Source organism: Cynocephalus volans, chromosome 8 (genome assembly GCF_027409185.1).
Source record: "Cynocephalus volans isolate mCynVol1 chromosome 8, mCynVol1.pri, whole genome shotgun sequence".
Lineage (NCBI taxonomy): Eukaryota > Metazoa > Chordata > Mammalia > Dermoptera > Cynocephalidae > Cynocephalus > Cynocephalus volans.
In genome coordinates this window covers 109,490,886-109,515,212 of record NC_084467.1, presented here as the reverse complement: position 1 = coordinate 109,515,212, position 24,327 = coordinate 109,490,886, and the positions used below count along the sequence as shown (strand labels likewise).

At 36.2% G+C, this 24,327-nt stretch overlaps 1 protein-coding gene across 2 annotated transcripts in view; it reads left to right on the top strand.

Moving 5' to 3' along the window:
- POGZ (pogo transposable element derived with ZNF domain) overlaps nt 1-24,327 on the top strand; it is a 48,134-nt gene that overhangs the window by 8,921 nt on the left and 14,886 nt on the right. The window contains exons 2-10 of one of the 2 annotated variants that reach the window (XM_063105380.1): nt 4,761-4,885; nt 5,857-6,015; nt 13,329-13,504; nt 14,473-14,581; nt 15,831-16,121; nt 16,203-16,421; nt 18,660-18,766; nt 19,453-19,790; nt 20,181-20,335. In XM_063105380.1, the coding sequence (XP_062961450.1) occupies nt 4,762-4,885; nt 5,857-6,015; nt 13,329-13,504; nt 14,473-14,581; nt 15,831-16,121; nt 16,203-16,421; nt 18,660-18,766; nt 19,453-19,790; nt 20,181-20,335 (1,678 nt within the window). In that variant the 5' untranslated portion in view covers nt 4,761. The remainder of the gene's footprint in view (nt 1-4,760; nt 4,886-5,856; nt 6,016-13,328; nt 13,505-14,472; nt 14,582-15,830; nt 16,122-16,202; nt 16,422-18,659; nt 18,767-19,452; nt 19,791-20,180; nt 20,336-24,327) is intronic. The other variant, XM_063105381.1, reaches the window with a different exon arrangement.

The window sequence follows — 24,327 nt, the reverse complement described above, 5'->3', positions numbered from 1 at the left end:
GTTTATTTTTGAGGTGATCTGTCTATATTCTGGTGTTTAAGAAAAGATAGTCTTAAAAACTTACTCGCTTGGTTAAACTGAATGTGTCCTTTTTGTTAACCTTTGATTGTTTCATTATATTGTCCTTAAAATTTCTTAGCTATTTATAAATTCTGCCAATAAGGAAATTGATCTAGGTATCCTGTTATGGGGAAGGAATGGGAATACATACAGTTGGGATAGGATAAGAATGGAAGTAGTGAGAGTTGTTTGAAAATATTTAAGTTACAATACTGAAACATTTCAAGTAAAAATTTCAGAAGAAAGAATTTTTTGAAGCTTCTAAGATACATATTATTTGTGGATTTGGAATTTTTCTGCCAAATGACATAGGAGCAAATTTGAAGATAGCCGACAAATAGTTTAGGGGTGGTATGGAGGTAATTTTATATTTCAAGTGAGTAGGAAAGCTCCTAGAATCTAGATTGTGGTCTTGCAGTATCATTCCCCACCAATATCATTTTTTGGAGATATGACTGGTTCTAGGTCTGGAGTAGGAAACAGATGAGCCTGGAACATCTTGTCTATCAGACAGCAAGGATATTATCAAACACTGCTAGGATTGTGTCAGACTCAGGTGCCAACTGAAGGAAGTTCCCACCGGCCAAAATAGGACACTTCAAGTATCAATAAAAATAACTGCGTGGATCAAAACACATCAAATGTGGTGTCATAATGATCATTTAAGAACAAGCTTTTGGTCACTTTGGGGATGTTACTGAACCAACTCACTGTTTTGAAAACTGGTAAAGAGAAAGAATCAAGCAGGATAGAATCAAGACTTTTCCTATATAAACTCCACCACTGGGAAACCAAATAGTAGGTATGGGGTTTGTTTTTTTAATAGAAGTGTTCCAGCTAACAAACAAGTGATGGATTTAGAATGACTGGATTCAAGGCTGGCTGGTTAGCTCAGCTGGTTAGAGCACCAGGGTCCAGATACAGTCATTGAGCATTCCTCCTGATGGAAGAAAACACCACCACATGAGTAGTCTTAGGGGTAAAAAAAAATTAAACCTGTATCTAATCAAGCCTCTTGACCCAACTATCAATTTTCAGGATATACAGAGGATAGAGGCACATGTTGAATGCTATGTGTATGTGATCAACAATATCCAGATTGTAGGAAACTATAGGAGGTGACCTGGTTCTTTAACAAGTAGATTGCAAGAGGAAAAATAAAGATGAAGGAAGACCTCTATATTAAGAGAGACAATAAATTTATCAAATAATCAAAATGTGTGGACTTTGTTTGGATCCTAATTCAAAGAAACTTTTAAAAGTATGGTATTTGAGAGAACTTGAAAATTGAATGTTGATTGGATACTTGATATTAAGGGACTATCAGTGTTTTAGGCATGTAATGATACTGTGATTTTTTTTTTTTTACTATGCTCTTGTGAAGTCCTTATCTTTTAGAGCTACATACCAAAATATTATTTATCAAAATATGATGTTAGGGATTTGCTTCAAAGTAATATGGGGGATGGAGGATTCTAGATGAAACAAGATCTGTTTTGAGTTGATAACTTTTTTTTTTTTTTTTTTAAAGATGACCGGTAAGGGGATCTTAACCCTTGGCTTGGTGTTGTCAGCACCACGCTCACCCAGTGAGCAACCGGCCATCCCTATATGGGATCCGAACCCGTGGCCTTGGTGTTATCAGCACCACACTCTCCCGAGTGAGCCACGGGCCGGCCCAAGTTGATAATTTTTGAAGCTGGGTGATGTATAACATGTTTGACTACTTTTGTATTTAATTAAATTTATATCTCATGGCCCGTGGCTCACTTGGGAGAGTGTGGTGCTGAGAACACCAAGGCCCCGGGTTCGGATCCTATATAAGGATGGCTGGTTGGCTCACTGGTTGAGCGTGGTGCTGACAACACCAAGCCAAGGGTTGAGATCCCCTTACCAGTCATCTTTTAAAATAAAAAAAATTTTTTTTTATATCTCACTAAAAATAGGAAAGGAACCACTACAGTCTTGATTTAAAGATTCATAGTTGCAGTATGATGAAAATTTTTTGCCCCTTCACTTGGTTACAATATGATTATCAAATTTACTTCCCATCCAAATTTTCCTCTTGATGTAGCACTGTGTTCACCATGTGTTGGTCTTTAATTTCTGAAATTCATGTTTTTATCTGGCAGTTTTCAGAAGATATAAAAATGTCCCTAAATTGAGCAAGGATTGAATTTTAATATACTTTTTTTTTTAGTGTGATAAGTATTCAAGCCTATGAGTACATCTATCCTTCATAGCTAAATAATAAGAAAGAGGGGGAAAAATTGAGGTTTTTTTCCTTGTGAAAAATTAAAGGTTTGATGTGGAAAGAGGTTAAACATGAGTGGAATGATAGTTTGGGAAGATCTGTACATTTTATTACTGAATATGTAGAAATTCCTGTCTTTAATCAAAATAGGTGAAAGGTTACTATACATACCATGGATCACTAGAAAGACTACAGAGAATAATGGCGTTTCTTTCTTGATTGTCTTGGTAGATATATTCAGTACAGTATTTTAATCATATTAATGAAAATTTCTTTTTGATAACTGGAAAACTATGAGAAGAGTGCTAAATTTGCATTTTCCATTTTTAAAGTTGCCAAGTATTTAATTTAGGTTGACATCTTTATTGTGGCATGGCCCATCGTTTTGAGCCTGAGCTATAGATGCTGAAGTGAAAGGAATTGATCACATTCTGAGATAACAGTCTCAATCAGAATTGAGGACAGCGTGTTTGAAAACTTGGTTTCAGTTTTTTTCAGAAATGTTTTGGGTGTAAGTGTAAAATGTGCTCAGTCAGCAAACTCACTATTTTCTGGGTTGAAAAGCCTTTTTGGTTAACTCCATCTTCTATGCTGTTAAGAAAAAGAAAGAAGAAAAATATTTCGTAAGTTGGATTTTTTTTTCTTTTTGAGTCTTTTAATTTGCTTTTGTTGTCTTGGTGGTAATTAAGACGTAAACATCTTTCTTTGCCACCTTTTCAGATCTACACTTTTCAGTTCTTTCCGTTTCTTAGAGTACCCTTTTCATGGGAGGAATAACATAATTTGACTTTGAAGGTTAGGTAGAAGAAATTTTCAATATTCTTGTCAAAATTCATTGTTTCACAAAATCAAACATAAACAACTCAGTCTCTTAAGGTGTTATAAATATGTGAGTTGAAAGACCAGCCTTTCAGATATGCTATTAAAATATCCACAGGCATTACATTGAAAACCATAATCGAATTCAGATTCCAAAGGAAAATCTACGTATTCCAAAGGAAAGATGTCTACACATTGCTCAGCATAGGGTTTGCTTGTAGCTGGTTTGTGCTGAAAGAAGGTCCTTGAAAATCATCTACACAGGTTATCATTCACAGTTTATATTCATCATTCTGCTGGGTGTTTGATATTTATACATTAATTATCTGTTGACTTTAAGTAGTTAGGAAAAAAAGTTGTTTAGAGTGTCATTTTTTGTGAAACTAGACCAGAGAGTACAGGGGCATGCGTTTTGTGGTCTTTGGCTCAAAGAATGCCTGTGATTTGGATTTGTTTTCTTTTTAATTCAGTTTCTGGCTAGGATTGTCTTGTGTATATATAAATTAAATATGAGAATAAGACAATTTAAATTGATGCCTTAGATTTTTTTCTTTTTTCCTCCCCCTTTGTGATTTTGGTTTGGAAAGACAGAAATAATTAAAATAGAATATTAGAGACCAATTAGAATCAAGCGTTTTATCCATTAAAAAACTCTGGTTCCCAAACTGTGCACCTGGCTGTAGCTAACTCACTGGGGCATTACAGAATACTTTAGATTTTCAAGGGAAACAACACCATCTGTTGGGCTTCTTGCAAACTACTACTATCAAGTTGTATGACCCTAACTACTTAATAAATGGAATTATTAAAGTTAACAGGTTAGGTTGGTTGTTTTGATTTTGGCTTATGGATGTGGTGAAAAAATTACTGAGACACTAAGGGCACTGAGAGCCTTTGCAATAAAGGCTTTGTTTGAACAGTGAGCAGTAATGCTACTCCCATTCCAAGATAAAGAAACTGACTCCTAGTCAACTAATATCGGAGGGCAGAATAGCAGTAGCTCTTCATTTGTAGTACAGAGATGTAGACTTTATTTTTAAAAGAGGCGTGGAACTTGGGCAGTGTTTTCAAATTTAATGTAGACTGAATTCATGGTGGGTAGCTTCCAGAATTTCCTAGACTAAAAGTACAAGGTAATAGTAGGACTGGAACTTTGACAAGTGAGGTTCTCATCTTACATGTAAAATTTAAAGGAGAACAAAAGGCTCAGTAATCACAGTAACTAGTATTTTAATGCATTGTTTTTTAAAGATCAATATTAATGCAAAACAATTCATAATGAACAAAATATCAATTTTAAATAAAGACTGGATGTGACCCTGCACACTTGCCTGACTTAACTTTACTCGCCTCACCCTAATCCTGGCCATAGATATTTATACATTAAGATTTTATAGTCCTAATTATAAAAGTATTTGCTGTGGAATGGATTCTCATATTCAAGAATAAAAGTTGTAATACTAAACCCTTGGAAGTGTGGGGAGGTTAGGGGAAATGGTAAGAAGGAGCAGAAGGTGGGGTTGTGGGGTAGGTTACCAATGGAGTTGAAAATCTGATTCCATATTTTGTATAAAACTATTTCTCCTGTATTTAGGTTAATATCTGATTTAAACTTTTTTTCTTTTAGTATGGCAGACACCGACCTGTTTATGGAATGTGAGGAGGAGGAGTTGGAGCCATGGCAGAAAATCAGTGATGTCATTGAGGACTCTGTAGTTGAAGATTATAATTCAGTGGATAAAACTACTACAGGTAACAAAAGCTGTTTTGATCTTAGTTTGTTGTTTAAATTAATTAAATTGAATGGCATTTTGGTTAAGAAAGTGTGAGGTGGAGAAGAACTTTAAGAATCCAGGACTTTAAGATGCCTCATTGCAGCACTGCTGCTACCTTCTTTTCTACACTCTAGCCTGTAAATAGCTCAGTTTTCTCATCCATAAAGCTAGAAACACTATATTTAATTCACTAAAAAAAAAACATTGAGAGGTTGGATTAATCAATGTTTACCAAACATCTGTCAGTTCTCTTACCAAATGATGTATGATCAAGAATGCAAAGTCATGGTGGTGTGTATCAGTGCTCATAAAAACAGGTTCCCATAGTCTTGTGGTTGGTTTTTTTGTTTTACTTGACCTTGGTTTCCTTTGTGAGCTGAGCAGAAATTGCTTTGTGTCTGTCTTCATGGACAGTTTACAAATTTAGGCATCTTAGCTTCTCTTTCATAAAGGTGATATTGCAGGGTCAAATTCTAGATTGCCCTGATCTCAGAAAGTGGGTGGTAGTTCTTTTTCTCCCCTAAATTGTACCTGTCGCTCTTTATTTTTATTTTTCCTGCCTTGAGACCTGAAGATGGCATTGGTTTAGGCTGAAACAGGACACAGTTCAGGGTCTGGTGGATGGATGGTTTAATATGCATGGTTATGAATATGAGTAGTGATGATAGTTTAGGGGTTTGCTAGTGCTATATAAGCAAAGCATTAAAATCCCGGTTCTGTGGGCTCAGTGCTCTAAATTAATCAGGAAATGTGAGACAAAGAAAAAGGGATTGTGTCTAAATGGTGGACTAAGAGAAAAGGAGGAGGAGAAAGTTGGATTTTATGAATAAAATAGGAAACTTTTTGGCCATAGAGACCCATAACAAGATGGAAAAGGAAGATTAGAGCAGTATCCTTTAGTGTCATCTGTCCCTGTCTCCAAGTGACTATGCCTCCCCTTCCCCACAGTTTCTGTGAGCCAGCAGCCAGTCTCGGCTCCAGTGCCCATCGCTGCCCATGCTTCTGTTGCTGGGCACCTCTCTACATCCACCACCGTTAGTAGCAGCGGGGCACAGAACAGCGACAGTACAAAGAAGACTCTTGTCACACTAATTGCCAACAACAATGGTAAGTGGGATTATTGGGAAATTCTTTCTGGGCAAGAGGGATGAGAGAAAAAAAAGGTCTTATGGACAGCTGTACCTGTTTACTGGTGTGGTTCTATTAGTTGGAGAATGAATTTAGTAATGATGCTCTGATATGGAAGTGAAGCTGTAGGTGGTGCTGTTTCTTCTAAGTTAGTGCTGAATTGATGCTGGTGTTTCAAGTCAGGGCAGCAGATTCTTGCTGCTGCTAATTTCCAGGAGATAAAATGTAAACCCCAAATTCCTAACTATTAAAGAGATCGGGGACTTTTGTTTGTTTGTTTGGTCATATTTGTTTTTTTAATTGCTAGAGTCCCATTAGTTTGGTAAGAATTTTCCCAAGGGCAGCTTTGTTCTTATTTTCCCTGGCAGATTCACTTGGTTTTTGGTTCCTGGGTATGGAAGATGGGATAGGGTTGTTGTCCACCTGAAAGAAATGGTGAAAGAGTAGTGTTTTTAGTGTATTTATTGACTAGAGAGGCTATATCATACTGGTATTATTTCATTTCTGATGACTGTTTCTACACTCTGAAGGTGAGTTATTAGCAAGTTATGTCTCATGATTTATAATTAAAATAGGCCCACTGATATCTGCAGTATGAAGTCTTAGTGGTGAGATTGCTGAATCAGGCACTTAAAGTTTGACAGATGTTATCGAATTGCTCTAATAGGTTGCTGACCAATAGCTCTTTCCCCATATTATTGCCAACTTTAGATATTATCAGACTTTTAAATCTGCGTATAAATTTCCATAGGTTTTCAATTTTCCAGTACTGAAAATATGATTATCATCATATGGGAAATTCTTAGACTTTTTTTTTTTAACTTATAAATAAATAAGTTATATATAAAGATGGGGAACCACTTACGTAGAGAATTCTCTCATTTTTCACATGTGGAAATTGAGATCAAATAACTTGCTTAAGATCAAATAATTGATTACTGACTAAACGGGATTTGAATTATCTGGACTCCAATATATTACTGCTTTCCTGTGTTTCTATTAAACTGTCAAAGTTCTGTTAGCAGCCAGTTTAGCTAAACTTTTCTTTGATCCCGGGGTTCCAAGGCCCATTCCAAGATGGCTGAGTATCTCACGACACGCTGAGATGGCCTAGTCTCCTTGACTCCTTGAATGAATGGACCCTTGATTCCTGAGCCTGCCTAGGGCCTGTGTACTTATTTTTAAAATACATATATATAAGTTGATTTTATTTACTTTGTAAACTGCTAGTACTTAAATTAAAATGTTAACCCATGTTCATGATAAAAAGAAAAAAGTGGGTGTAGACTGGTAAACAGTTACATATGTCTTGAGTGTTCTTCCCCCAAATTTTCATGCATAAAACATAAACTAAATGGTCCAATTTGTTGAGTTTTTTTTGTTGTTGTTGTTTCTGGTATAATGCATATAATTGTGTAATTGTTTTCATCATGTATTCTTGAAATGCTAGCCTAGCTATAGGGATGAGACTTTAGAATAGACCCAGTTCACCTTTCTTCAGTTTAATTGTATTGATAATTGTCCACTTCCTACATTAATAACATAGGAAGGCAGAATAACTTTCAAGCAGTTCAGTATTGTTCCACCTCATATACTAGGTTCTTTAGAAAGTTAAAAGTTGACTTTTTTTTTTTCCTACTCCCCACCCTCTTTTGTTTTTTATTATTTTTATTTTTATTTTTGCAGCTGGCCAGTATGGGGATCCGAACCCTTGACCTTGGTGTTATAACATTGTACCCACCCTCCTTTTAAACCAGTTTTAAAACCAGTCTGGCTGCTAGTCACTAATAGCCACTGCCACCAGTAATTATATTTTAGAACACCATACTTTTTTGTGCATTGATTTGGTTTTTATAATTTCCCTGTTTCTTTTATTTTTCTTGCCCTCTCTACATAAAAAGCGTTTTCTTGATTCTTGATCTTAAGATTTTATTTATCCCCCCCAGTTTTATTGAGGTTTAATTGACAAATAAAAATTGTATATATCTATGGTGTATTATGACATGTTTTGAGATATACATTGCAAATTATTAAATCAGGCTAATTGATTTATCAGTTATTTCACATACTTATTTTTTTGTGATGAGCATGTTTTAGTTCTACTCTCCAAGCAATTTTCAAGTATACAATACATCATTATTGATTATAGTCACCATGCTGTATGATAGATCTCCATAATTTATGCGTTCTAACTGAAACTTGGTACCCTTTGGCCAGCATCTCCCCATTGCCCACCTCCTTCCAGCCCCTGTCAACCACCATTGTATTCTCTGCTTCTATGAGTTCAATTTTTTTAGATTCCACATACAAGTGAGATCATGCCATATTTCTTTCTGTGCCTGGCTTATTTCACTTAGCATAATAGGAAGATTTTAAGACCCCTTTTCTTCAGATCCCTCTACTGGTCAGCTGTGGAAAATAAATAAATGAATGAATGAATAAATGAATATCCAACTCTCCACCCATCTCTTGTTGAATTCATGTCATATTGATATATAACCTTTTTTCTTTACTAATCTACTATTTTGTGTCATACATAAGTAAATGACGGGCAGTAGGTCAGGGTTTGAAATTATTAAAATACTATTGTGTGACCTCCAGAACTGTGGAGGAAAGGTAAAATATTCTCTTTTCAAGTCAGTTTAATATATCTTGCATCCATATTACATGCTTATATATTAGATTTCGTGACATTATAATAAATAAGTGTGAGACATGGTTCTTGCCTGCAAAAAGCTTAGAATCTTATTAGAAATATCCATTCATGCAGCAAATATCTTTAAGTAGTTGTTCTGTGCCAGGGGCTAGGCATTGCTGTACAGTGGTGAGGTTAGTAGACTTCTTCTCACTCCAGCAGCAAAACTTACGAGACACTGGCATAGAGGTAGACAAAACAAGAGTCCCATGCACATATAGAAACTTGATATATGACAAAGGTGGCATAACAGATCATTGGGGAAGGAGGGACAAGGCCATGGGTGACACTGGGACAGTTACTTATATGTTCTTTATTTCACACACACCCACAAATCAATTCCAAATGGAATAAGGATTTAAATGGGAGAAGCAAACTTTAGCTTTTGGAAGAAAATATGAGGATACTTTTATGGTCTCACAAGCAGGAAAGATTTCTTAAACCAAAAACAAAAAAAGAGCTAACCCTAAAGGATAAGATTAATAAATTGAACTGTGTTAAAGACATGATTTTAAAAACTGGAAAGACAAGCCACAAACTGGCAGAAGGTGTTTGCAGCATGTATTACTTTATAAAGAATTAGTATCCAGGATATGTAAAGAACCTACAGTAAAAAGATAAGCAGCTCAGGAGAAAAATAGGCAAAAGGCATGAGCAGGAATTTCATGGAACAGGAAACAAGAAAGGCCAGGAATCCATCTGAAAAAATGTGCAACCTCTTTAGTAATCAGAATAATGCAAATGTATGCTAGAATAATATTCCATTTTACAACCACTAGATTGGCAAAAATTAAGAAATCTGACAGTTCCAAGTATTGGAGAGGGATGTATATATTGTTGATTGAAATAGTGTTAACCAATATGGAAAATGATTTTATATTATTTTGCAAAGGCAAACATACATATGTTACAACCTAGCAGTTCCTCTTCTACCGATAAACCCTAGAGAAATCCTTGAACGTGTGCACCAGGAGATGTGAGCAAAAATGTTTATAGCAGCTGCATTAGTTTGTTTCTGTTGCTATAGCAGAATACCTGCAACTGGGTAATTTATAAAGGAACAGTTTCAGAGGCTGGGAAGTCCAAAGTCCAGGGAACACATCTGGTGAGGGCCTTCTTCTGGGTGGGGTGACTTTCTACAGCATCTCAGGGTACCACATGGCAAGAATGGGCTGAGCAAGAGAAAATTAACTTTCTCACTTGCTGTCCTTATAAAGCCATCAGAATCATGTCCATTACTCCATGAATGGATTAATCCATTCACAAGGACTCAGCCTTAACAATCTAATCACCTCTTAAATGCCCCACCATTCAAATACCGTAATTGAATTTCCCACCCTCTTAATACTCTTACAGTGGGGGTCAGGTTTTCAGTACATGAACTTTTGGGGGACACATTTAACTCATAACAGCAGCATATTTGGTATTGCAAAAGACACATAAACAGCCCACATGACAGTTGACTGGAGAATGGATAGTTAAATTATGATGAATGAAAGGAATATTATGTAGCTGTGAAAATGAATAAATTACAACTGTACATACCACATAGTTAGATATATAATTGAATAAAATGACTATCTTATGGCTATATTGTACCAATTTAATAAAGCTCAAAAACAAATACAACTAAAATATATATTTATGGAAATGTGTAGTTTTTTAAAAAGCAAAAGAATGCTAACCGTAAGTTCAGAAGAGTGGTTGCCTCTGGGACAGAGGCCAGGGATTGGTAATGAGTTGGAGCATACAAATAGTATTATAATGGTCCGGTCCTAAGCTGGGTGACAGATTCAAGAGTTTTTGTTTTATCATTATGCTTTGTAACTTAAATTTATGTAACATTTTATATGTAACAAATATTATAAAGTAATGATAATTTTTTAAAAAGTCAATGAATGGAGACAGGGAGGGTACAATTTTGTTCTATCCTCCATAATACCTGTTGTTCCATGGAGGGTGATAGTTGGTTTAAAAAATACATATATGTAATCCTTTCATAGTCATTGTTAGACACATTGGAAAGTATATTTCAGGGCATAATGATGCCCAATTCTGTTGTATTGGAAATTCTGTTTGGTGCTTGTTGGACAGATTAATTTTCAAATATTTATTTACTTTGGGGAACAAGAAAATATAAAACAATGTTTAAAAGAAAGTCTGAAATAGAAAAAAAAATCTTGAAAAAGAAGAATAAAGTTGGAGGGCTCACACCTGATGATTTAAAACTTGCTACAAAATTATAGTAATCAAGACAGTGTGGTACTGATTGGTTTAAAGAAAGAACAGTTGAATACAATTGAGAGTTCAGAAATAAACGCTCACTTTTATGATCAACTGATTTTTAACAAGTGTAACAAGACAATTCAATGGGGAAAGAATAGTTTTTTAAACATGATACCAGGACAACAGGATATTTTTCCACATGAAAAAGAGTGAAGTTGCACCCCTACCTCACTCCATATACAAAAATTAAGTAGATCAAAGACTTAAATGTAAAAGCTAAAACTATAAAATTTTAGAAGAAAGCATAGGCATAAATCTTCACGAACTTGGGTTAGGCGGTGGTTTCTTAGATTTAACACCAAAAGCATAAGTAACCAAAGAAAGAAGAAAGTAGACTTTACCAAAATTAATACATTTTATGCTTGAAAGGACACAAGAAAGTGAGAAGATAACCCATAGAATGAGAAAATTTTGCAAGTCATATATCTGATAAGGGTACTATATCTAGAACATATAAAGAACTATCACTACCTAATAATAAAAAGATAAATAATCCAATTAAAAAATGGGCAAGACATTTCTGAACAGACATTTTTCTAAAGAAAATATATAAATGACCAGTACGCACATCAAAAGATGCTCAACATTGTTAGTCATTAGGGAAAGGCAGATCAAAAACACAGTGAGATACCACTTTACACTCACTAGGGTGGCTGTAATAAAAAAGCCATACCATTATTATGGACAATAACATGTATTGTCATGAATGTGAGAAATTGGGACGTGTCATCAATTACTAGTGAGAATATAAAATGGTGTGGCCACTTTGGAAAACAGTTGGCAGTTTCTCAAAAAGTTAAACATAGACTTATCATGTGACCCAGCAGTTTTACTCCTTGTTATAGACCCAAGAGTACTGAAAACATGTTCACACAAAAACTTGTGCACAAATATTCATAGCAGCATTGTTTATCATAGACAAAAAGTGGAAGCAACCTAAATGACTATCAACTAATAAATGGAGAGACAAAATGTGTTAATATCCATATGATGGAATATAATTAGGCCATAAAAAAGAATGAAATACTATACCTACTGCAATATGGATGAACCTTGAAAACATAATGCTTAAGTGAAAGAAGCCAGGCACAAAGGGCCACATAGTGTATGATTCCATTTATATGAAATGTCTAGAATAGGCAAATCCATAGAGACAGAAAGTAGATTAGTGGTTACCAGGGGCCAGGGGAGAAGAGAAAGGGGAATGAATAACTGCTAATGGATGTGGGGTTTCTTATCGGGATGATGAAAGTGTTCTGGAATTAAATAGTGGTGATGGTTGCACAACCTTGTAGATACGCAAAAAACCCCACTGAATTGTGCACTTTAAATGGATGATATCTGGATTATATCTCAAAGCTGGGAATTTTTTGTTGTTTTTTTAAGAAAGTGTCAGGAATAAAATTTTGGAACATTTTTACTCTTCTTTTTGATATTCTTTAGACTCCACTACTCAGTGTTTAGAAATTATTCCTATAGTTCTGACTGATCCTCTAGTTTCATAGGAAAGAGATACTATGAACTGATTTAAACTATTGCTTAATTCTGAGCTGTGGATGATGTAAATTTAATTTATAAATTTCTTACTATACAACTAATTATGATTTTCAACTGCTGTTGTATTTAGCCCTCTTTCTCTGCACTTTAAGGGTATGTAAGTAAACTTAAAAGAATGAAGGAAAAAAGTCAAGACCTTCAGATCTGTAAAACAAACAAAATATTGTGAGAGAAGCTGCTGAATCTCTCCCTTATTTAATTGGTTTATGGCTGTGGTACCTAGTTTATTAGAAAGCAAAATTAGAGGCAGGGTATTGGTTAGATAAATCTTTTCAAGGCTCTTTTTTTTAAGCCCTAGAATTCTGATTACCTCTTTCATTCTCTGGAAATAGAACCTCATAAGACATTTGAATTGTCAGAATTTCTTTGAGGAAAGATGTAATAAGATTGCAGAAATCGTTAAAAATTCTTCTAAGGTCAAGGATTCAGATCCCCTTACTGGCCAGCCGCCAAAAAAAAAAAAAAAAAAAAGCTTCTAAAATAAAAAATGCTTCTAAATATATAAGTATACTTTAATTTACCAAGTGTGACGTGCTGTATGCTGGCTCTTACTTTCCATTGAATTGTGAACCTTTGGGTGAAGCTTAAATTTTTGGTGAGTTTGGTGACGTTAAATCTGATGTGAGTTGTAGTCTTGGATATTTTGATATCTGGCACATCATTTCTTACATAAGACCATAATGTTTCTTATAAAATGTGTGTTTAGCATTGCTTCTAACATTCCTCTTTTTTTCTTCTTTCTTTTACCCTTTAGCAGGCAATCCTTTGGTCCAGCAAGGTGGACAGCCACTCATCCTGACTCAGAATCCAGCCCCAGGTCTGGGCACAATGGTTACCCAACCAGTATTGAGACCTGTCCAGGTCATGCAGAATGCCAATCATGTGACTAGTTCCCCTGTGGCCTCACAACCAATATTCATCACTACACAGGTGAGTAGGATTCTGATTTCTGGATTGGTAGAGAAGGAGAGAAAGATTATGTGAACCTTTGGTGGCTCTGACTTAGACAGGGTCTTTGGCGTCATTAGAAATGGTTGTTAAGTCTTGTCTCTTGCTTTTTCATTTGCTGTTTCATAATTTGATGCTGACTTTTATAAAAAGCCCAGCATAACGTCACGGCTGGGTAATTTCCTCTTCATACCCCATACAGATCTATTAAGTGATTTTCTTAAGGTCTAGGCAGACATTAGTAGGAAAGCTTGGATTAGAAAGCCTTAACACTTGACTCTCAAAGCTTATCACCCTTTGCTTGGGCTGCTTTTCTTCAAATGAGGTGATTTAGTTGAATTTTGAAGATCTATATATGAAATTGGTGAAGGGCATGGAGATATTTGGAAGAGAAGGAAGAAAACTTATTTGATATATAAGGTGGTGAGTTGAGGTTGAAAGCCTGATCCTGAATGTGGAATCTAAAGGCAAATGCTTCTCCTTTCCTATGGCTTCCTGAGTTAGAAACTCTTCTCTTATATATTTGCCAAAGGTTTATGGCCTTCGAAGTGGTCTTTGGGAACAATTTCTTAGGATTAGTTTATATGTTGAATCACTCCAATGAATGCTGTTATTGTCAGTCTTTTTTTTTTTTTTCTTCCTTCTATGCTTTTAGCAGTTTAGGGGCCAGTCTGTTAATGAGGTTTTTTAAGCTCGGGCTCTCTTGAGTCAGGAAGTAGATTTTTGTTTTTGTTTAAATGTACAAAAGCTTGTTCTCCAGTTTTGATATTTTGTTATCAGAAGTTTGCCAGAATTTCCTAAATTTCTCCATCTCAGTCATTTAAAAGCTTTAACTCTAGAGAGAGAATAATTAGGTAAGAGTTTGGGGATTTTTTTGGCTATAGGTCATACTGTGATCTCTGCTAGTGTTCGTTGGTCTCTGTTGAAGATCATTTTGCTTTTTAATACAGGGATTTCCTGTAAGGAATGTCCGGCCCGTACAAAATGCAATGAATCAGGTTGGGATTGTGCTGAACGTACAGCAAGGCCAAACGGTTAGACCAATTACGCTAGTCCCAGGTAAGGAAAAATGTCTATCCATTTGGAATAAACTGGCATACAGAACATTTGTTTTTATTGTTTCAAAATATTCTAGGTCATTTAAAAATTGTTTTTAAAGAAAATAGTAAAATATTAATGATTTAAGCCCAATTTTTTGAAAAAACTGTTTCTATCCTTTGGCCAGGGTGGTGGTTTTATTTATTTTTCTGTTAAGCTTTTCACCACCCTTTATGAGGTAGTAAACAGGACTTATCTAGTCGTTTTTCTGTAACTGGTGTTTTAGTCAGGTATTTAGTTTGTTATCCTGAAGGAATTTATTAATGCACACTCCCAAATTCCGTATTTCTTGTACCTCTGCTCATCTACATGGTGGGATTATAAACTTTATTTTGGTTTAATTTTATGGCATAGATTTTAGATGTAATTTAAATGAATGACATACACTTTATGGATAAATACTACCAATGATTAGATAGTTTTTTTTTTTTTTTAAGAATCTGAGAAGGATAATTTTTTTAAATCTTGTAATTTTCCATGATTTCTTTATTTAGTGTGTGTAAGTTTAGTACACTTCCAGCCAAAAAAAAAAAAAAATTGATTCAGTTATTTGTAAGGTTCCTGTGTAGTTTGTCTTCCTAAGGTTTTTTGGTTTTGTCCTCAAACCCCACAGGGTTTTTTGGCCTTCGGTTTGATCAGCTTACCCTATCATGTTCTGGTATTTATTAAATATTTCTCAGTGGAATTGTCTACAGTTAAGCCAGGAGGCATTCTCCTTTGGGACATCCTGGTAGAATGGCATAGTCTCTCTTCTATTTGAATTTATATAAGAGAATAGAATACTCCTTTAGTATTCTGAGAAAGGAGGATCCCTTTTTTCAGGACCAAGTCTGTCATTTGACTTATATACACCCAACTGCCTCCCTCTCTTTCTCCTCCAGTACCAAAGTCAGGCTACTGATTGCCTTTTTTGTTCTAAGAATACAGTATGGTAAAGTGTTTTGGAAGGAGTCAATAGGACTCTTCCTCAATTTAATATTTTTAGGTTATCTAATTTCTTTTATCAACTTTGGCAAGTATTACTTTCTTAGACTTCAGAATCTATACTGTTCTTGTATAGTATACTATACTATTATCCTCTGATGGTCACCAGTCAGTTTGGGGAAATAATCTTTTCCTATTCTAATATTTCCATTAAAAGCAAGGAATATATATTATAGGTGAGCTCACTGACCAAGATTTGGTACTTTTCTTTGTCTCTCTTTTAAAGCCCCAGGTACCCAATTTGTTAAGCCGACAGTTGGAGTCCCACAAGTGTTCTCACAGATGACCCCAGTGAGGCCAGGCTCCACAATGCCTGTGAGGCCCACCACCAACACCTTCACCACTGTCATCCCAGCCACTCTCACCATTCGAAGCACCGTCCCACAGTCCCAGTCCCAGCAGACCAAGTCCACTCCTAGCACTTCTACCACTCCCACCGCCACGCAGCCGACCTCATTGGGGCAACTAGCTGTTCAGCCTCCAGGCCAGTCCAACCAGACCACAAATCCTAAGCTAGGTGAGGCTTGGGAAGAGGAGATGGCAGAGCCAGAATGGGGTGGTGGGTGGAGAGCAGATGACTATCACTTGGTTAATGTAGCTCCCTCCTTCCCCTCTCCACCTGCAGTGAGCATTGCCAGCTTTGTTACTGTGAAGCGACCTGGCGTTACAGGTGAAAATAGCAATGAAGTGGCCAAATTGGTGAATACCCTTAACACCATCCCTTCCCTGGGCCAGAGTCCTGGGCCAGTGGTGGTATCCAACAACAGCTCTGCCCATGGCTCTCAAAGAACCAGCGGACCTGAGTCTTCGATGAAAGGTACAATAACCTGAGAGACCCTGAACAATCATTCAAAAACACTAATAAAGTATTTGTTGTATCAGAACTCTATACTCTGAAATAAGGAAATAAAGTAGAATATAGTTGCTATAACTGTTCTCACAGAAACTTTAGTGAAGGGGATAGCCACTTGTGAAAAGTAACTGAATCAGCTACAAGGAATTTTGTGTGTAGTTGTGCTTTGGGGATTAGTGAATTGGATTGATTGATCAGAGATGGGAGGGATAATCAAAGATGGCTTCAAGGAGGTGGTGTATTTCTGAACAAGGTTTTGAAGTTGGGGTTTGGTAAAGAGAGCTTCAGATAGAGATGGATATGAGTCATGAAGGTTTTTAATGGTCTAGAACAGGGATCGGCAGACTTTTTCTATAGAGTGCCAGGTAGTAAATATCTTAGGCTTTGAGGACAATATGGTCTCTGTTGTATCTCCTCAACTGTGCCTTTGTGGTGCAGAAGTAGCCACAGTTTATATGTAAACCAATGAGCATGACTGTACTCCACTAAAACTATTTATGGACCCTGAAATCTGAATTTCATATAATTTAAATGTGTCAGAAAATTTTATTCTTTTGCTTTTATTTCAACTATTTAAAAATGTAAAAACCTTTAAGCAATGGTATTGGGAAAACTGGATATCCACATTCAGAAAATGAAGTTGAACCCTTACCTTTTACCAAATACAAAAATCAACTCAAAATGTATCAGAGACTTAAATATATGAACTGAAATTGTAAAACTCTTAGAAGAAAACAAGGGGAGAGCTTCATGAAGTTGAGTTTGATGATTTCAGTATGACACCAAAAGCGTAGGCAAGAAAAGAAAAAATATGTAAATTGAATTACATCAAAATTTAAAACTTTTGTACATCAAAGGACACTATCAACACAGTTGATTTAAAAAAAAAAAAAAGGCAACCCAGAGAATGGGAGGAAATATTTACAAATTGTATATCTGATAAAGAGTTAATATCCAGAATATATAAACAGCTCAACGACAAAAAAGACAACCCAGTTAAAAAATGGGCAAAGGATTTGAATAGACATTTCTCCAAAAAAAATTATAAAATGGCCAGTAAGCACATGACAAGATGCTCAGTACCACTAACATTAGGGAAATGCAAATCAAAACCACAATGAGATATTACCTCACACCCCATAAGATGGCTATTCTCAAAAAAACCAAAATACCTAGTGTTGGTGAGGATGTGGAGAAAGTAGAACTCTTGTGCATTGATGAGAATGTAAAATGGTACAGTCACTATGAAAAATGTTATGGTGGTTCCTCAAAAAGTTAAAAATAGAATTGCCATATGCTGTAGGTATTCCACTTCTGGGTATATACCTAAAAGAATTGAAAGCAGGGACTAAAACAGACACTTGTATACCCACGTTCATAGTAGCATTATTCATAACAGCCAAAAAGTAAAAGCAGTCCCAGTGTTCATTAACTGGTGAATGGATAAACAAAACGTGGTATACACACACAATGATATATTGTTCAGGCTTGAAAAGGAAGGAAATTCTGACGTGTGCTACAACATGGATGAACCCTGAGGACATTGAGCTAAGTGAAGTAAGCCAGTCACAGAAGGACAAATACTGTATGATTTCACTTCTATGAGGTACCTAGACAAGTCACATATCTAGAGGCAGAAAGTAGAATGGTGGTCGGCTTGGGGGAGGGAAAAATGGGGAGTTCTTTAATGTGTATAGAGTTTCAGTTCTGGAGATTGCTTGCACAACAGTATAAATGTACTTAACATTACTGGAGCATAGACTTAAAAATGGTTATGATGAGGGCTGGCCGGTTAGCTCAGTTGGTTAGAGCCCAGTATAACACCAAGGTCAAGGGTTCAGATCCCCATGCTGGCCAGCTGCCAAAAAAAAAAAAAAAAAGTTAAGATGGTAACTTGTATATGTATTTTACCACAATTTAAAAAAAAAACAAAAACCTGACCTAACCAAAAAATAATGTAAAAGTCATTCTTAGCTCATAGGCCAAACAGATGCTGGCAGCTGGGCTGGATTTGGTCTTTGGGATGTGGCTTGCCAGCTCCATTACAAGAACAGTAAAAGGAATGTGCTTCAAATATAGTGATCTCTCATTCTTGCTTACCCTTTGATATATCTCTTAGGGAGTGTTTAACCTTTTTCCAAAAGGTTAGTAATCTTTTTCGAGTGTCATTGTATTAATTTTATCCATTCTCTCTTCTTTCAGTGACCTCTTCCATCCAAGTGTTTGACCTCCAGGATGGCGGACGAAAAATATGTCCACGGTGTAATGCTCAATTCCGTGTTACTGAAGCTTTGAGAGGTCACATGTGTGTAAGTGATATCGCCTGTGATAGGGATCCAGCTTACGTGGCTATCACTTTATACCTCCTTTAACATTGGGAGCTTGTGAAGCAAGGGCTCTAAAATGATTTGGAATCTTTTTAAAGGATTTCTCTCTCTTTTGGTCTGTTTTAGAAGAGCTGTGAACTTTGGAATGTGATGGGATTCATTTAAAGACCCTCAAATAGATCAGAACATATGATCTTACTTCCTTAGCATGGTAGATTTTGAAACTGCACAGGAGGATTGATTTGTTATGTAAGAACTCAAACTGTGTTTGGCCTCAGTTCATTTTATATTGTGTCATTGGATGAATCAGGAGCTGTTACCTGTTTCCAATTTCCTAGCCTTTTAATTTTTGGTATTGGTGCAGATTCAAAGGTTGGAACTTTTTCTGCCAGGGAGCTCAGAGCCAGATTCTGCTACTCAGTGATTAAGGGATTTAAGACAGGCAGGAAGGAGAAGAACAGGTTATGCTAATAGGGGTGGCATTTGGCTGTGGATATATGCTAGAAAAAGAATGAAATCTGGAAAAACTGTAGAAAACTGAAGGGTGAAAGCCAGATAAAGAATACCTAGAACAAAACTGTTACGAAGGACTGTTAGTGAACTTAAGGAGTTAGCACATCCTAGCCCCCAGGATAACCAGAATGATCAGATGTCTTTTTTCTTTATAGTACTGTTGCCCAGAAATGGTTGAATACCAGAAGAAAGGAAAGTCCCTGGATTCGGAACCCAGTGTCCCATCAGTAGCAAAGCCCCCATCCCCAGAGAAAACAGCTCCTGTTGCTTCCACACCCTCTTCTACACCTATTCCTGCTCTGTCACCACCTACCAAAGTGCCGGAGCCAAATGAGAATGTGGGTGATGCCGTCCAGACCAAACTCATTATGCTAGTAGATGACTTCTACTATGGGCGGGATGGTGGCAAAGTAGCACAGCTTACAAACTTCCCTAAGGTTGCCACATCTTTCCGATGCCCACATTGTACTAAAAGGCTAAAAAACAACATTCGGTAAGTGTTGAAGAGCCTTGGAGGTTACTTTAACAAGAAAAGACTTAAATTTTCTTACATATTTAAGTCTTTCTCTTTGGAAAATGGTCCTAACTATTATGCAATCTTGCTGGGGGTTATCATTAAATCAATAACTAGTACTGTTGAAGGAGGTAGTATAAAAAAACAAAAGAAAACTTTGGGTAGTGTGGGAGACTAGTGCATCTCCTTCCACAGAACTCTTAGTTTCAAAAATCCATTCTTTCTGGGCTCGGAAAAGGACTGTCCCAAACAGGAAGCTTGGGGCGTGGAGGGAACAGATAATGTTTGTTCTGTGGTTCTACCATTATATTTTTCAAAGTCTGTTTGTTTTTTATGTTTTCTGTATGCTCTCTTCGTACTGTGCTACAGATTCATGAACCATATGAAACACCACGTAGAACTCGATCAGCAGAATGGTGAGGTGGATGGTCATACTATCTGCCAACACTGTTACCGCCAGTTTTCCACTCCCTTTCAGCTCCAGTGCCACTTGGAAAATGTTCATAGTCCCTATGAATCTACTAGTAAGTTTGGAAAGTCTTAAACTCTAGGGGGATGTACCTTGTTCTTCACTTATTGAACTAGCGGGGAGCCCATTATAGGAGGGTACTTTTAAAAGTTCATGGAATGATTCATGTTCTCTTTCAATTTTATTTTTCCACAAACTTTTTGTAGTATCCTTGTATTTATATGTGGGAAACACTATAGAGGAAGTATATTTTTATATTTGTAGCCAATTCCTTACTTTACTTTCTCTGTTTTCTTACAAGCCTGACTTTTATTCTGTTTAAGCATGGACTGAATTCAGTGCAAGATCCTGAATTATTAGGGGCTTTGTTTCGGGGCCACTGTAGAGAGGCAAATGTAATGAATTAGATCCTTTTATAGAAGGAATAGTCATATATATTTACACCTCCACTTTAGTCAGTATACTAATAGATTTTATGTAGGATAAAATATAATATTAAGTACTTTACCATTAAGATAGTGCATTCAGTGAAATATATGGTGAGCTGGAGTGTTATCTACACTGTACAGATGAAGGAGTACAAGGCTGAACACAAGCTAAGAGAAATTGTCATTTGCTTAACAGCATACACGTGTAGTAAGAAGACATTGTGAGGATTTGAGCCCATCTTCAGAATATTTCTGATGGCCTTTAAGGGGTTTCCAATTTTGTTGAAAAAGACAAAAATTATGTAAATATAGGAAAGTGTGAGAACAAGACTGCATATTATAAACATATGCATTGTATCATGTCAGTGACAGGTGAAATAGTTCAGAAAAGGGAAAAGATACTTATGGCCAGGTTTGACTGAAAGTGGTGCTTAAACTTTTTAGGGTCTTTAAATACAAGAAAGATTTAGATAGATAGATAGAAGTTAGTAAGAAAACTTTTAGGTGATTGGAAACAGCATGATCAAAAACATAAGGACAAATATGCATATTATCTGGATGCATTTGCTGTAAATTAAAAATCTTAACTAAAAATGAATTAAACAGTAATTATATCATTTAACTGAGAAATCTGGACGGTAAAGCAGGCTTTAAGCCAAGAACTTGACTGCCTAGCTCTGTTTCTCAACAATTCTTTTGTCTGACTCATGGCGGGGTGGCTGCATCAGTCTCAGGAACTACATCCATACACAAAATTGTCTAGACAAAGAAGAGACCATATATTCCTCTTTCCTGAATCTGTTTCTTATGACTAAGGATTGCTTCCCCTTATATCTCTTTGGCCATAATTGGGTCATAGGTTCATTCCTAAACCAGTTATTAGCTGGGGAAATGGATAGTGCTGGTCAATAGAAATATAATGTGAGCTTTTATTTAACTCAGTGTATCTGAAATATGATTTCAAAATGTAAATGAAATTTATAATTAGAGATAAATTTAACATTCTTTTTTTCCCATTAAAAAACAGATTTTTTGAAATACAAGTGTCAATTTGGACTTAATCACATTTTAAATGTTCACTAGCCACATGTTGCTGGTGGCTACCATAATTGGGCAGTGGAACTTTGGACTGATCATTCGGGAATAGAATGAATACTGGAATCAACCATCATGACACTACAGTGTAGTGCCAGGATAGCCAACTTGGTCTAGTGTAGGACCTAAAAATCTTGTCAGTGATGTGACTCCAAAATAACTCATCTGCACTTCCCAGTGAAAACACCTAACTCATTTTTATACAGAATCTGGTGGGTGGGTTTTTGTCATTCCATTTATATGAGGAGACTTCAAAAAGTTTGTGGAAAAATGGAATTGAAAGATAAAAATAAAAAAATATAAAAATATTAAAAATATATATATAAAAAAATATAAACTTTACATATGCTCCATCAAGTTCAAGACACTTTTGTAAGTGATGATACCAACCATTTAGTCCATCCCTAGAGGACTGATGATCCTGGGAATTTAACCATGTCAATGCAGTCTTTTTTACATTGTTAACTGAGGAAAAATGGGTGCCTTCTAAAGATTTTTTAAGATTAAGAAACAAAAAGAAGTCAGGAAAAGCCAAATCAGGACTGTAAGTTGGATGCCTGATGATTTCCCATCGAAATTCTTACACAGGTGCCCTGTTGTGATGACAGCAATGAATAGAATCATTGTCGTGTTGGAGAAGGACTCTCTGGTGAAGGTTTCCTGGGCATTTTTCTGCTAAAGCTTTGGCTAATTTTCTCAAAACACTCTCATAATAAGCAGATGCTGTTGTTCTTTGGTCCTTCAGAAAATCAACAAGCAAAGTGCTTTGAGCAGCCCAAAAAACTGTTGCCATGATTTTTGTTCTTGACTGGTCCACTGTTGCTTTGACTGCCCACTTCCACCTCTTGGTATCTGTGGCTTTGATTGTGCTTTGTCTTCAGAATCATACTAGGAAAGCCATGTTGCCTCTCCTGTTACAGTTCTTTGAAGAAATGCTTCAGGGATCTTGATCCCACTTATTTAAAATTTCCATTGAAAGCTCTTTTCTTGTTTGCTGATCAGGGCACAACAATTTTGGTATCCATCAAGTGGAAAGTTTGCTCAAATGTAATTGTGTAAGCCAAACCAGTTGAGATGTTTATGATGTTGGCTCTTGTTTCTGCTGTTCATCGTTGGTCCTCTTCAATTAGGACACCAACAAGATAATTTTTTCCTCAAAAATTGATGTCAGCAGTCTGCCGCTGCAGGTTTCTATCTTCTACATTACCTCATTTCTTCTTAAAATGAGTAATCCATTTGTAAACTGCTGCTTTTAGGGGGGCATTTTCCCCATAAACTTTTCATTAAGCATCAATGATTTCACCATTCTTCCACGCAAGTTTCACCATAGATTTGATGGTGGTTGTTGCTTCAGTTTTAGCAGAATTCATGTTGTTCTGATAAGGGCTGTTTTCAGACTGATGTCTTAACCTTGTTAGTGCCTCAAACTAGATCCTGTTCAGATGTGTTATAACAAGTTAGTATGAGTTTATTTTTGATACACGTTTTCCATGAATTTTTTGAAGACTGCTTGTATATGGACTCGTCAGAGGGAAACTAAGTTTTTTCTTATGGAAAAGAAACAGACAATATAGACCTTCATCAGTCTTTTTCTCTTGGCTTCCTACTCTGTTATCACTGACTATTAATTTTTGAGTCTCTTATAACTTAAAATTTACACAGATCAAAACACTAAGAAATTGTTGACCCAAACAGATAAATAATCTTTTCTTAGTATATATCAATTCTGTTCTTGGATTCTTTTGTAACTCCCTTTTTTACCCTATGACAGATCCTGCTTGGTGGTGCCAATCATAATCCTGAAAGAGTACTGAACACCATAATCCCAAATGTCAAAATCCCAAAAGATTGAAATTTCTGAAGTCTGAAATCTGGAAAATCACAATCCCAAAAGATCAAAATCCCAAAAATATATATATATATATATATTTTTTAAAGATGACCGGTAAGGGGATCTTAACCCTTGACTTGGTGTTGTCAGCACCATGCTCACTCAGTGAGCTAACCGGCCATCCCTATATGGGATCCGAACCCGGGGCCTTGGTGTTATCAGCACCGCACTCTCCCGAGTGAGCCACAGGCCAGCCCCCAAAAATATAATTTTGGGAAAAATAATTTTTTTTTTTTTTTTTTGTCTTTTTCGTGACCGGCACTCAGCCAGTGAGTGCACCGGCCATTCCTATATAGGATCCGAACCCGCGGCGGGAGCGTCGCTGCGCTCCCAGCGCCGCACTCTCCCGAGTGTGCCACGGGCCCGGCCCGGGAAAAATAATCTTAAAAAATTCTTTAGAGGACGTTTATTTACATTTTAAAAGGATTTACTTGAGAAACAAAAATGTGAGAGAACACGTAGGACAATTTACCCGACAAAATAGGCAATTATAATATATGTATTTTTGCAAGCATAAACACCCAGGTATACAAAATAGATCAAAATTCGTGATGAATCATAACCCTATATGCAATCACCCAAAGAGCCAAGATCTTGAGAAATTTTATCTTTCACAAATGCAGATGTAGAAAA